Below are 12,686 nucleotides of genomic sequence, written 5' to 3'. Positions count from 1 at the left end.
TGGGTTATCTGCATGACTGGCAATGTCAGAGGTTGTTGATTTGAGCCTTTTACAGCTCAGCATATTAATATGGCTTTACCTTTTATACTTCATTTTTATACTTTTCTGCTGTATAGTTAAGACCAAGATAAAGCAAGATCTATATAACAAAATATGTAACTTTTTTACAAGCACAGATTATAGCAAAGACTACATGTAAATGTCACACTTAGCATGAACTACAATGACTAGATTTGCAAGCTTGATATGGATTACTGACTGGCCCTCTTCAAACTCTGTGGTCAACTTGGTTGAGATTCTTTTCTAGTGAGCACTCACCTTGCTTAGTCATCAGATCTGTCCTCCTTTCCCCATAGCCTTGTTAGACTGTTGCCTGGTGTGTTCACAGTAATAAATGGAATAGAACAACCTCTGTCTTGTCATATCCCTTGATAAGTAGTCAAGGGATTATAATGAAGTTATTACCAACTTTACTGCATACATTCAATATTTTTTCCTTTCTCTCCAATGTTACCTGTATAGTATTTACATTAGGAGGTGACTATACTGAGAATTTTGAATTCAGGAGGGTTACTAATTCATTCTTAGACTTTAGGCAGTTTAATGACTGTTCCCCTGGGAGTGATTTTTCTCATCAATAGAATGGGTGCTCATGGTCTCCTATATTTATATCATAAAGATTGTTAGAAGATAAAGTGAAATTCAAGTGTAAACACATTTCTGGCACTCTATACTCCTATGTGGTCCATGACTGACCCTGCAGGTCTCATCATACCTGGTCAGCATGATTCACTCAGATTATCAGTAATACATACACTAGCCATAGCATTTTTTATTTTTTTATTTGGACTTCATATTTGACTGTAGTTTGGTGTTTCACATGAAATTCAGAAAGAAAACTTTTTCAGACAAAAACAAATTATAAGACATAAGAGTTTTTGTACTGCTTTATCAAATATTTATTCATATAGAACAGAATAACAGCCATCCTGTGTTTAAAAGGCTACTTGGTTATAGGGAAAGTTGTTGTATTTTGTAGAACAAAATACAAACACGGTAGAATTTATCACAACCAAGAGCTGCTTTCAGATAAAAACAGTAATTTGTTACTGGCACTATTAAAGAAGCCACAGAACACATAAGCTTTGAGAATTTAAGTGTTGTTCAAACACTATTAATAACTTCTTGCTTCTGGAAAGATGCTATGACTTGGACATTCAATAAAATCTCAAAAAAGACAAAAAAAAGTGAAGTGCAAATGAAAATTGGATGGTGTGTTGTCCTCTCAAAATTCAATTACATAGTCTAATGCCAAACACTTTTTTATTTTAAAAAGAAAAAACAAAAATGAAATAACAACAAAGACAACAACAAAACAAAGCAAAAATGGAAAAAATGATATAGGATTTCAAAATAAGATGATAGGAATTAAGTGGTTATTATATTACACATTGTTATCTTTCAATAAAGTTGCTCAGATTAACAGATGTAAGAATACAAGATTACTGTAACTCAGTGATGTCCCAAATTTTCTGATCAAGGAGATTATGGGGCCACAGAGGAAAGTGATCAATGATGTAGAGTGTGCCTAAGAAGAGTCACATGGAGAGAAAACACTCTCTCAGGCTTTCATAGAGAACAAATTGGTCAAGCAATGGCTGTATCTCATCCACATGGCTGACATTGACAAGGGATCTACAAATGCGGTACAGGGCTTCAGGGTAAATCCTGAGGGGATTTGACTGACCTTGTCAGATACAAAAGTTACATTTTTTGTTATATAGGTCTTGCTTTATCTTGGTCTTAACCATCCAGCAGAAAAGTATAAAAATGAGGTATAAAAAGTAAAGCCATATTAATATGCTGAGCTGTAAAAGGCTCAAGTCAACTTCTGACATTGCCAGTCTTATGGAAAACCCACTATTATTATGGACTACTGGACTAGATTGGATTATTTTGCTGAATTCAAGCACCTACAATATTTAAATGGCAATGGAATACCCATCTCTGACAAAACTAAACAAAAAGGGGATACAAATGAAGGACCATTTTGTATTTGTATATACAATATAGGATAGATATACAGCTATTTTCTTTTAATTCAATGAGAAGAAAAATTTGTACTAATAGTGTTTGGACAATATATCATGGCTGAATTTTGTACTATGAATAACCACTATGAAGACAATATGCAATGTATTAATTATTGAAACTGTCCTACTAACTGGTTTTGAAACTGTCTCCTTGCTATTTGTTTCTCAATAAAATTAATAAAAAAGAATACAAGATTATTTAAACAAACATTAACTGTTCCTTTCACTAGAAATTAGTGGTACAATTATCTTAGCTATCATTTCCCTCCCTCCCTCCCTCTCTCCCCTCTTCCTCCTCTTCCTTCTTCCTCCTCCTCCTCCTTTTTTCCTCCTCCTCCTCCTCTTCTTCTTCTCCTCCTCCTCCACTTCTCCTCCTCCTCCTCTTCTTCCTCCTCCTCCTGCTTCTCCTCCTCTCTCTCTCCCCCTCCCTCTCTCTGCCTCCCTCCCTCCCTCTCTCATTTCCCTTCCTTTACTTTGTTCCCCATCCAAGTTGTTCTTTCTTTCTTTTTTAAAAAAAAGATAAATATGACAATTAAACTGAGTTTCAAAACAAGTTATTCAGACAGTTACAATAGTTTATACACTGAGCATTGTTGTATTCCTAGTTATTTAAAGTAGAAGATATATGTATGCTATGTTGTATATATAATATTAGCACAAAAATTTCTTTTTAATGAACTAAGCGAAACTAGCTGTATAACAACTGTACCTATCTTGTATATACATTTATTTTTATTGTTTTTCTTTCTTCATTTTCCTTTTCCCTATCAGTTTGTCTTTTCCTTTGAACAGCTTCTTTCCAGTTCACAATATTTACTGTACATTTTGGATCTTATTTACTCTTTTTTCATACTAGTGAGATAATATGTTTATACATATGGGTCTGATTTATTCCACTTATGAATATGTCTCAAGTTGCATATATTTATCTATAAAAACCTTGAGTTTATCCTTTTTAAGAGCTGAGCCATACTCCATTGTATAAAATACATCTTTTTTATCCATTTGGGTTGCTTCCAAGATTTAGTTATAATGAACTGGGCTGCTACAAACTTGATGCACATATATCATTGTGGTATGATGTTTTTAATGCTTCTGGAAAAATACCCTGAAGGGAAATAACTGGTTTGAATGGAACCTTCAATCATACTTTTTTGAGAATTCCCTGTACTGATTTCCAAAGTGATTGTCTAGACTCCTATCAATAGTGGAGAAGGGTTCTTCTTCCACCACAGTCTTACCAGCATTTGTTATTTGATTTCCTGATGATAGCCATTCTTTCTGGGGTGAGGTGGAATTTCAGTGTTGTTTTAATTTTTATTTCTCAAATAACCAATGCTATGGAACACAGATGGACATTTTTGGATTGGATCTTTAAATTTTAGGGGCCTGATTTTTAAAAATTCTTTTTTCTTTTTTCATTTATGTATTGAGAATAGGGTCTCACTATGCAGCTCAGACTCATAGTGATCCTCCTGTTTTCAGCCTCCCTATGGTTGGGATTACAGTTTAAAAAATTCTTTAAATGTTCTCAGTAGTAATCCTTGAGGGACAGTTTTCCCAATTTTTAGTTTTAGTTTTTTTTTTTTTTTAAACTCTTTGGTGATTTCTTTTGATGTGATGAAATTCCACCCATTTTTAATAGGATGCGATCCAGTTTTTGATTCTTTGAAGTATTTCTTGGGTAGTTTGATTTTTGTTCATGAACTCTCAGCCTACCCTTATATCTTCAAGATTTCTACCTACTTTCTCTTCTAGTAGACTTAGTGTTTCTATTTTAATATTCAGATCTTTAACCCATTTTGACTTTAGTTTAGTGCATGCTGATACATGTGGGTCTAGTTTTAGTTTCCATCATGCAGAAAGCAAGTTTTTCTAGGATCACTTATTTAAGAGTCTATCTTTCTTCCAGGGAATATGTTTGGCCCTTTGTGAAAGATAAGGTGACTGAGTGTGTTTATAATTGTGTCTGTATCTTCTAATCTGTTAGAGTGATGCTCAGTTCTGTTTTTTTTTTTTTTTGCCAGTACCATGCTGATTTTTTCACAGTAGTTTTGTAGTATAATTTCAAGTTGGGGAATTGTTGTGATGCTCCCAGCCTTTCATTTGTTGGCCAGGATTGCCTTTCCTATTCTATATTCTAGGCCTTTTCTGGCTCTAAGTGAATTTTAGAAATTTTGCTTGGAACTGAATTAAGTCTATATAATAGTTTTGGGAGCATGGGCATTTTGACAATGTTGGTCTTCCTATCCATGAGCACAGATTATGTTTCAATTTTCTGAAATCCTCTTTGTTCTGTTTTTTTGAATATCATAATTTTCAGTGTATAGATCTTTTACTTCCTTTGTTAGATTAATTCCTAAGTATTTCATTGTTTTGGGTGCTATCCCTAAGTTTTACTCAGTGATTTTGTTTTTTGTGTATAGGGATGCTATCAATTTCTAGTGTTGACTTTGGGTTCTGCTACACTACTAAATTTGTTTATTAATTCTAGGAGTCTTCTGATGAAATTTTTGGGTCTTCCATATAGAGTAACATGTTACCTGTGAATAATGGTAATTTTACTTTTCCTTTTCCATTTCTTATTTTTTTTTTATCTCACTCTTGTCTAATCGTTCTAGCTAATGTTTCCAGAACTATATTGAATAGGAGCATGTTAGTGGACATCCTTATCTTGTACCTAACTTTATTTTATTTATTTATTTTTGTACCTAATTTTAGAGTGAAAGCTTTCAGTTTTTGTCCAGTTAGTATGATGTTGGCTGTTGGTTTGTCACAAATAATTTTAATCAGACTGAGGTAAAGACCATCTATTCTGATTTTCTGTAGGTTTTTCTTTTTAACATGAATGAATGGTGGACTTTATCAAAGCTTTTTCTGCCTCTATTGACATGATCATGAGATTTTTGTTTTTGACTCTGTTGATACAGTGTATTACACTTATTGATTTGCATATATTGAACCATCTCTGGGATGGTCATGGTATAGCATCTTCTTGATGATTTTCTGCATTCTATTTACTACTATTTTATTGAGAATTTTTGCATCTGTTCATTAGGGAAATTGGCTGCTAGTTCTTATTTTGTTTGGGTCATTCTTTGGTATCAGCATAGTATCTGTCCACAGACATGAGTTAGGGAGAATTGTTTTCCTTTCAATTTCATTGAAGAGTTTGAGGAATAGTGGCATTAAATCTTCTCTAAATTTCCTGTAGCATTCAGCTATGAATGCATTAGGAACTGGGCTTTTCTTTGTTGGTAAGTTTTTAATTACATTTTCAATTCATTGACTGATATTGGGTTATTCAGAAGTTTTATATATTTTGTTGATTCATTTTTGGAATTTACATGTTCCTAGGATCTGTCTGTTTCTTCTGTGTTTTCCATCCTCTGAGAGTAAACATTTTGGAGGGAAGTTGATGATCTTCTGAATTTCCACAGGATTTCTAGTGGTTTCACCCATTTCATTTCTTATTCCATAAATTTCAGTGTTTTTCTTTCCTTTTTTTGATAAGGCTGGCTAGGAGTTTATCAATTTTATTTATTCTTTCAAAGGACAAGCTCTTTGATTCATTAATTCCTTGTATCGTTTTCTTCATCTCAGTTGCATTAATTTCTGCTCTGATCTATAATTTCCTCCCTTCTTTGAGCTTTGGCTTGACCACCTCCTCCTCTCTCTCCCTCTCCCCCTCCTTTTCCTCTTCTTCCACAGATTCTGGTAAGCTGTATATGCATTTTTGTTTGATTGTAGATATTGTTTAATTTTTAAAATTTTATCTGTCATCCATTGGTTGTTCAGGAGGGTATTATCAATTTCCACATTTATGGCTTTTTTGTGGTTTCTTTGGTCATTAATTTCTAATTTCATAGTACTATGGTCAGATATGCATAGGATAATTTCAATTCCTTTGCATTTACTTAAGCATGTTCTATGGGTTAGTATGTGATCCATTTTAGAGCATGTCCTGTTTATATCTGAGAAGAATATATATTCTGGTGTTGGGTGAAATACTCTGTAAACCTCTATTAAGTCCATTTGTTCATAAGTTTGGTTCTGTTCTGTTATTTGTTTGCCAATTTTTTTTCTAGGTGTTCTACTTCTTTGTGTCAATGGTGTGTTAATGTCCTCCATTACAATTGTGCTACTAGTTATTTGGTCTTTCATGTGTATTAAAATTTGTCTCTCTACTCTGGTTTCTCTTCAGATTGTATAAATCTTTCACCTTTTAAAATCTGTCTCTCATTTGTTGCTTATTTATGATTGTTATCTCTTCCTCTTGAAGTTTTCCCTTAACAAGTACTTAGTGACCTTCTTTATCTCATTTGATCATTCCTCATTTGAAGTTCACTTTGTCCTCAAACAGCTACCTCTTCTTTTTTCTGGGTTCGTATTGCCTGGAGTATTGTTTTCCATCCTTTTTTTTTTTTTCAGTCTATGAATTTCCATTGAGTTAAATGTGTTTCTTGTATACAGAATATTGTTGGATTTTGTTTTTTGATCTACTCTGCCAGTCTGTTTTTATTAACTGGTAAACTGAGCCATTTACATTGATGGTTATAACTGATATGTACTGGTTTATCTTTATCATGTTATTTTTCTAGCTGTTGCTTTTCTACTTTTTCCCTGTGTCTAATTGCTTGCTTCACTTGGTGGTTTGTGTTGTTGATATTGGAATCATAGTCATTTTTATCTTTTTCTATAATATATGTCAGTATTCTTTTTAGGGTTGATTTGGTGGTTATGAATTTCTTCAGTTGTTCTTACTTATCCATTTTCTGAAAGATAGTTTTTGTATATCAGTCTGGATTGGAAGTTGTTTTCTTCCAGGAGTTGAAATACTTCACTCCAAGCTCTTCTTGACTTGATGGCTTGTGTTGAGAAATCTGCACTGACTAGGATGGACTTTCCTTTATAAGTGATGCGATTTCTTTTCTTTTCTTTCTTTCTTTCACCTGAGAGATCATTTCTGATCTGATTCCCTCTATAGCTTCCTAGAGTTCTTTTTTTAGTTCAGTGGCTACCATTTCAGAAATTTCAGGTGTGTGACTTTCTTCTACGTTGGTGTCTCAACTTGTTCTGGATGAGCTGGAGGTACGAGACTACATCTTGTTCCTTTGTCTTGGTGTTTTGTGGCTTCCTTTGGTGGAGTAGGTTGCCAGGTTACAGATGCTACCCCACTGGTAGCTCTTTCCACATTGTAGTGGAATGGGTCAGTTACCTGGGTTCTCCTGGAAGAGATGGTTTCAGATTCCCAGGCACTTTCTGCACTGGCTGCCCTTCCTACAGTGGAGGGGAATGGGTCAGGTATCATGTGCCTCTGGCCCAGCCAGTTTCAGGGTCTTACCACTCTGCCACATACATTTTTAAGAAAAATAATTTTAAAAGTGATTATGTAAATCACTGAACACATGCAAACATGATAGAAATATATGTCACTGAGGTAAGTTCTTTGTTTCCCTTCCCATGTATTGTGAGAGCAGTGTACAAAGTAGAAGTGTATGCACTAGCCTCAGGAACAGTGTGTCCCAATAATAAATAGCATTTTCATCCAGCAGCTAGAAAGAAAGATGTGCTGTCCACAAACAGCTATGAGTGGAGGAAAGCCAATTTTCTTGGTGGCAGCTATAGCATCAGCAATCTTCTACATAGATAAAGCAAAGTCAGTACTTTAAGTATATAACACTGATCTGAGAAATTATTCTTATGAGTTAAAAATTATTCACCCTAATAAAATGACCTTTAGGAAAAAAATTGTTCACCCAAATTCTTTTAATTTTTTTTTATGTGTTTAGTACAAGGTCTAAAGGCTCTCACTCTACAGATAAGACTCATAGCGATCCTCCTGTTTTCAGCCTCCCAAGCACTGGGGTTACAGGCACATGCCACCACGCCCAGTCTCATTCATCATCTCAGCACATCCCAGGGGTGGGGCAGGCATGGCACACCAGGGATCCAAATTCTAATAATAATTGATTTGCTAATGTTTTAGATTTATTCTAAGAGAAAGATACTCTACTAAAAGTATTAGGCTCATATTAATCTTAACATTTGGCCCTTATGTATTTGGTACTCCTGTAAGGCTAAATTTAATCATAAACAATGTGGTTTTAGGAATAAATGTAGAATTTTTTTTTTTAAATGTATTTGGTACAAGGTCTCACTACACAGCTCAGAGTCAGTGAGCCTTCTGTTCTCAGCCTCCCCAACACTGGGATTAGAGGCATGCACCACCATGTCCAAACTCAGTGGCTGGTGCAGTGAGCCCAGGCGTGGGGCCAGCATGGTACGTGGTGCCAGGGATTGAACCCTGGTCCCTGTGTTCACCTAACCAGGCTCTTAGTCAACTGAGCTATCTCACTGGTCCTAGAAATTCATTTTGAATGACTGTCTGGACTATATTAGTTAGGTGATTTTGACTGACAGGGAGTGTGGAAAGTCCCTATCCATGTCTTTCTAAGCCCCAGTGGCTCTTACAAAGAAAGAAAAAGGAATCTATCTTCCTAGTAAGGCAAACATTGTACACTCAGGGACATCTTTCAGAAGTTATTTTCTTGGCTCACCCTTTTCTCCTTGGTGAGACTGGATGTGGTGGCACACGCCTGTAATCCCAGATCTTGGGAGGCTGTAAACAGCAGATCACTATGAGTCCGAACTAGTAGTGAGACCCTGAACACCCTGTAGACCCTTCCCTAAAAAAACAAAAAAGATACTTAGCCTTATCTCCTTGGGCTGGACCCTTGTCCTTTGCTCTCTCTTCTTTTTCTCTGTCCTCTCAGATTGCTGGCAGTATCATAGGCTCCATTCTTCATAGCTGGCTGGATGTGTGGCCTGGAGACAAAGCTCCTACTACTATAGACGAAAGATTTGTATTCTTCTCACCTCAAATTCATGTGTTGAAACTTTATCCCCAATGTGATGGCACTTAAAGGTGGGGCCTTTGCCAGTGATCACAGGGTCAAAGCCGTAACAAATGAAATTAGTCTTTTTTTAAAGACGGCCCAGAAAACTCTCTTGTTCTTGTTGTCAGGTAAGAAAACAGAGATGACACAGTCTACAAAACAGGAAATAGGGCCTTCCTGGACAGCAAATATCCAGGAACTTATCACCTGGACTTTCTAGTCTCTGGAACTATGAAAAATAAATGTTTTATTTTTTTTTTTTTAGCTACCTAGGTTATAACATGAAATTATAACAGTTTGAACAAACTAAGAAAACACCCCCACAGGCATGTTTTGGGGTACATATCTTAGGAACAAACCACATTTAGTAGGTTTTAGCTGTATTTTTTAACATAGTTTATCAGAAACTCTACATACATATTAAGGATCAAATCTTAACGATGGGTGATAAAATAGATCCTTTGATTACCAGTTGCTGTCACACTGAGAGGGAGAAAAATGTTAGAGTGAGTCTCATTTCAACTTGATTTACCTGAAAAAGAAAACAGACGGCTGTCTACTGTCCGAGCAATGGACTGCAGCTTCACCACATCCATGGATTGCCCGATGTGAACAGTGCTAGGCATACTCCCCAGTGTTCCTCTTACAAACTCTGCCACCTCTTGCACAGTGAACATTTGTAGCAGTTCATCAAAGATGGTTGGGAAGGAATTGAGGAGTGCGGCCTGCAGAAACAAGTGAAGTGATGGTTAGTTAGTTTAGAGTTAGGTCTGAATTCATCTTGTATATTCAGTGAAAAGATGTGAAAAGAGGTCAAGAAGGCAATGCAGCACCTCTTTCACAGGAAGGTTTCTCCATGCTTCTTAACTCTACCTAACTTTATAGCACTGTTGGGGCATAAGCCAGGAGAACCAAAAAGTAAACCAGGGCAAGAAAATTTACTGAAGTTTACGTCACTTGAAGCTTTCACAACTTGCCTAGGCAAGAGAAGAAAGTATGAAGGGAAAATCTGCTCAATGTACCTTAAGAGCCATAGCTATTTTTGCTCATAAAATGAATTTTTTGTTTGTCAAGGTCTTCTTTTTTTTAAGCACTGGGGCTTGAACCCAGAGCCTTTAAGCTAAAATACAATATTTTCATTTTTTATTTTGAGACACATTCTCACTAAATTGCTGAATTACCCAGCCTGGGCTTTAATCTGCAATCTTCCTACTTTAGCCTCTCTCTGTGCTGCGATTATAGCCATGGGCCACCAAACCTCATTGTCAGATTGCTAGACTTTCCAACTTTGGTTCTAAACTCATGCCAGGAATATTTAGAGGAAAGTATGGTAGAGAAAGCTCAGTGCCAGTTAAACTTTGCTCAGACAACTGCAGCCAGTAATACAACTCTCATAGCTACACCAAAAAAAGAGATGTTGACATGGAATCATGAAATCTGAAGAGCCTGTGAATTAGTTCCTTCATCTGTGATGACTTGTACTCATACACAGATACTAACAACATGTGGCTGTGATAGGATAAATGGACATGAGAGAGGCTATCTGAACTTGGCCAACAGGTTTTTAGTTAATAACTGGTTTCCAAATGTCAAGGAATTATAATCCATTAGATAAAATTCTTATTCATTTTCTAAGAAAAAATAATCCCATGATGATGGAAATAAGTTTCAGCTTCATTAGTGCAAGGATTCATGCAAAAGGTAGCAATAAGCTGACCAAGCAATTTTAACTCAAGGAAGAAAATTTCCTTCCAATACTTACTACTGTTTTTGCATTTTATGTTTTACAATCTTTAGTTTTTGTTAGCACATTTTTTTTTTTTTTTTAAGGAAAGGGTCTACAGGGTGTTCAGGGTCTCACTACTAGATCCTACTCATAGTGATCTGCCTGTTTATAGCCTCCCAAGATCTGGGATTACAGGCATGCACCACCACACCCAGTCTCAGCGTGCCCCGGGGGTGGGGCCAGCATGGCAGGCCTAGGGATAGAACCCCTGGCCCCTGAGTCTGCTTGCAGGTGCTTTAATCCGCTAAGCTATTTGGCTGGCCCTAGTATATGTTTTTAATAAATAATAATCATATTTCTTCTGGGGACTTGATACATGTATATAACACATCTTAATATTTTTTTTTATCCTCTTCCCCTCTCTTCCCTTTCCCCTCCCTTCATATCTTGGTCCCCTTCTCATTTGCAAAAGATCTACCTCCCTAGCCAACACTGATATTTCTAATAGAATCTAATCCCAATTCTTAATTAATACTTTCTAGTTATTCTTATCATTTATATTCTAGTCAAAATCTGGAATGGATAAGTACTAATCAAAAAAAAAATACAGAGGTTAGTCAGAACATAAAATTCCCCATACATTCTGAATATCTTCTTTGAGTGAAATGATCATAAAATCCACACTAGGACAGTTAACAAATTTGTTCTAAAGAGGGTTCATTAGAACAAATTTGTACTGATTCTCCAGCATAAAGCTAATAAGCAGTTTTATACCTGGCAGCATACCTGGCTTCAAACTAAAAGCATTTTGTTAAGTGTTTTCATGTAAATTACCTCTTACCCAGTGCACAGGATTCTGGCAGGGATTCTGTAACTCTCTAAGCTAAAGGACAAAAAAACTCTGCTAAGACAAACAAGAAACTAGCAGCAAAACTCTGCAGCTCACAGACCTGAGTGAAAAGGAGTGTTTCTGAGTTTCTGCTGTCTAGACTGAGCACAAACCGAATGGACTGGAAAAGTTCTTGAATGCTGGATCGGAAGTGCTCCTCTTCCATCCCTCGTGTGGCTCGTGAGTACAGGACCCGGGACTGCACGATGAACTTGAAGAGGTATTCCAAAGCCTGGCGAGTGGGAAGAAAAGGAGTGGAGAGGCGCTGAGGGTGCTTGGAACTCACATAGCAGCCAAGAGCGAGAGAGCAGCAATTCTACACTAAGGTCAGAGGGTGGATGCGCTAAGGACATGGCGCTTTATATTTCAAAACTTTTTTCTCCAAAATCCAAAGTGTTACTAAATAGCAGTTGTTTTCTTAGAGAATGATCAAATTATTTTAAAACTTTTCTGAGGTTCTAGAACTAAGAAGTCATTAATTAGGCTACTATGGAAAGAGCTGAATTTAAGAGCAGTCAAAATCAAAAGAAAATGAAGCTTCTCTGTACTTTTTCCACCTCTAAAAATAGTAGGCTCCAAAGGCAAAGATATAATTACTCTTAGGTTTATTAAAAGAAGGAAGGGTTCTTTATAAGGAGTCTTCTGCATCTTTTGCCAGAGGTCACAGAAATCTGGAGAAAATATGTCTCAGGATGCATGGCAATTGGTGGGCCTGCCACATCCCCCTTTCACCCACATCCAACAAGAACATCTGCCATAAACAGTTCATGAGCTGTTTAGAAGGCAAAGACCTCCCATGTAGATCTGAAGCGGAACGTGACTCAGGTATCTAAGCAGTTTGCCTTATGCTTATGGGCAGAATTCCCTTTAAGAGAGTAGATTCAAGTTCTAAGTTTATGTATTTTATCAAAGAAAGGCCACAGATTTTCAGAGAATGAAAAGGCAAATGCATTGGATAAAACATGTGGGTCCTAGTTACTTGAATTATATGAAATATATGTATTACTTGAATTATATGAAATATATAGTACTTGAATTATATGAAATATATGTATTACTTGAATTAGATGAAATATATA

The 12,686-nt window shown here is 36.2% G+C and overlaps 1 protein-coding gene across 4 annotated transcripts in view; it reads right to left on the bottom strand.

Moving 5' to 3' along the window:
• Positions 1 to 12,686, bottom strand: part of Dock3 (dedicator of cytokinesis 3) — an 825,219-nt gene that overhangs the window by 134,209 nt on the left and 678,324 nt on the right. For all 4 annotated transcript variants that reach the window (XM_023706273.1, XM_023706265.1, XM_023706267.1 and 1 more), the window contains 2 exons: positions 11,669 to 11,839; positions 9,525 to 9,717 (listed from right to left, as the gene is read on the bottom strand). In XM_023706273.1, coding sequence (XP_023562041.1) covers positions 9,525 to 9,717; positions 11,669 to 11,839 — 364 coding nt within the window. The remainder of the gene's footprint in view (positions 1 to 9,524; positions 9,718 to 11,668; positions 11,840 to 12,686) is intronic.

The sequence above is a fragment of the Octodon degus genome, unplaced genomic scaffold, assembly GCF_000260255.1.
Source record: "Octodon degus isolate 3935 unplaced genomic scaffold, OctDeg1.0 scaffold00008, whole genome shotgun sequence".
NCBI lineage: Eukaryota > Metazoa > Chordata > Mammalia > Rodentia > Octodontidae > Octodon > Octodon degus.
The sequence above is the reverse complement of the archived record's forward strand: the minus strand, read 5'-3'. Positions and strand labels throughout refer to the sequence as shown.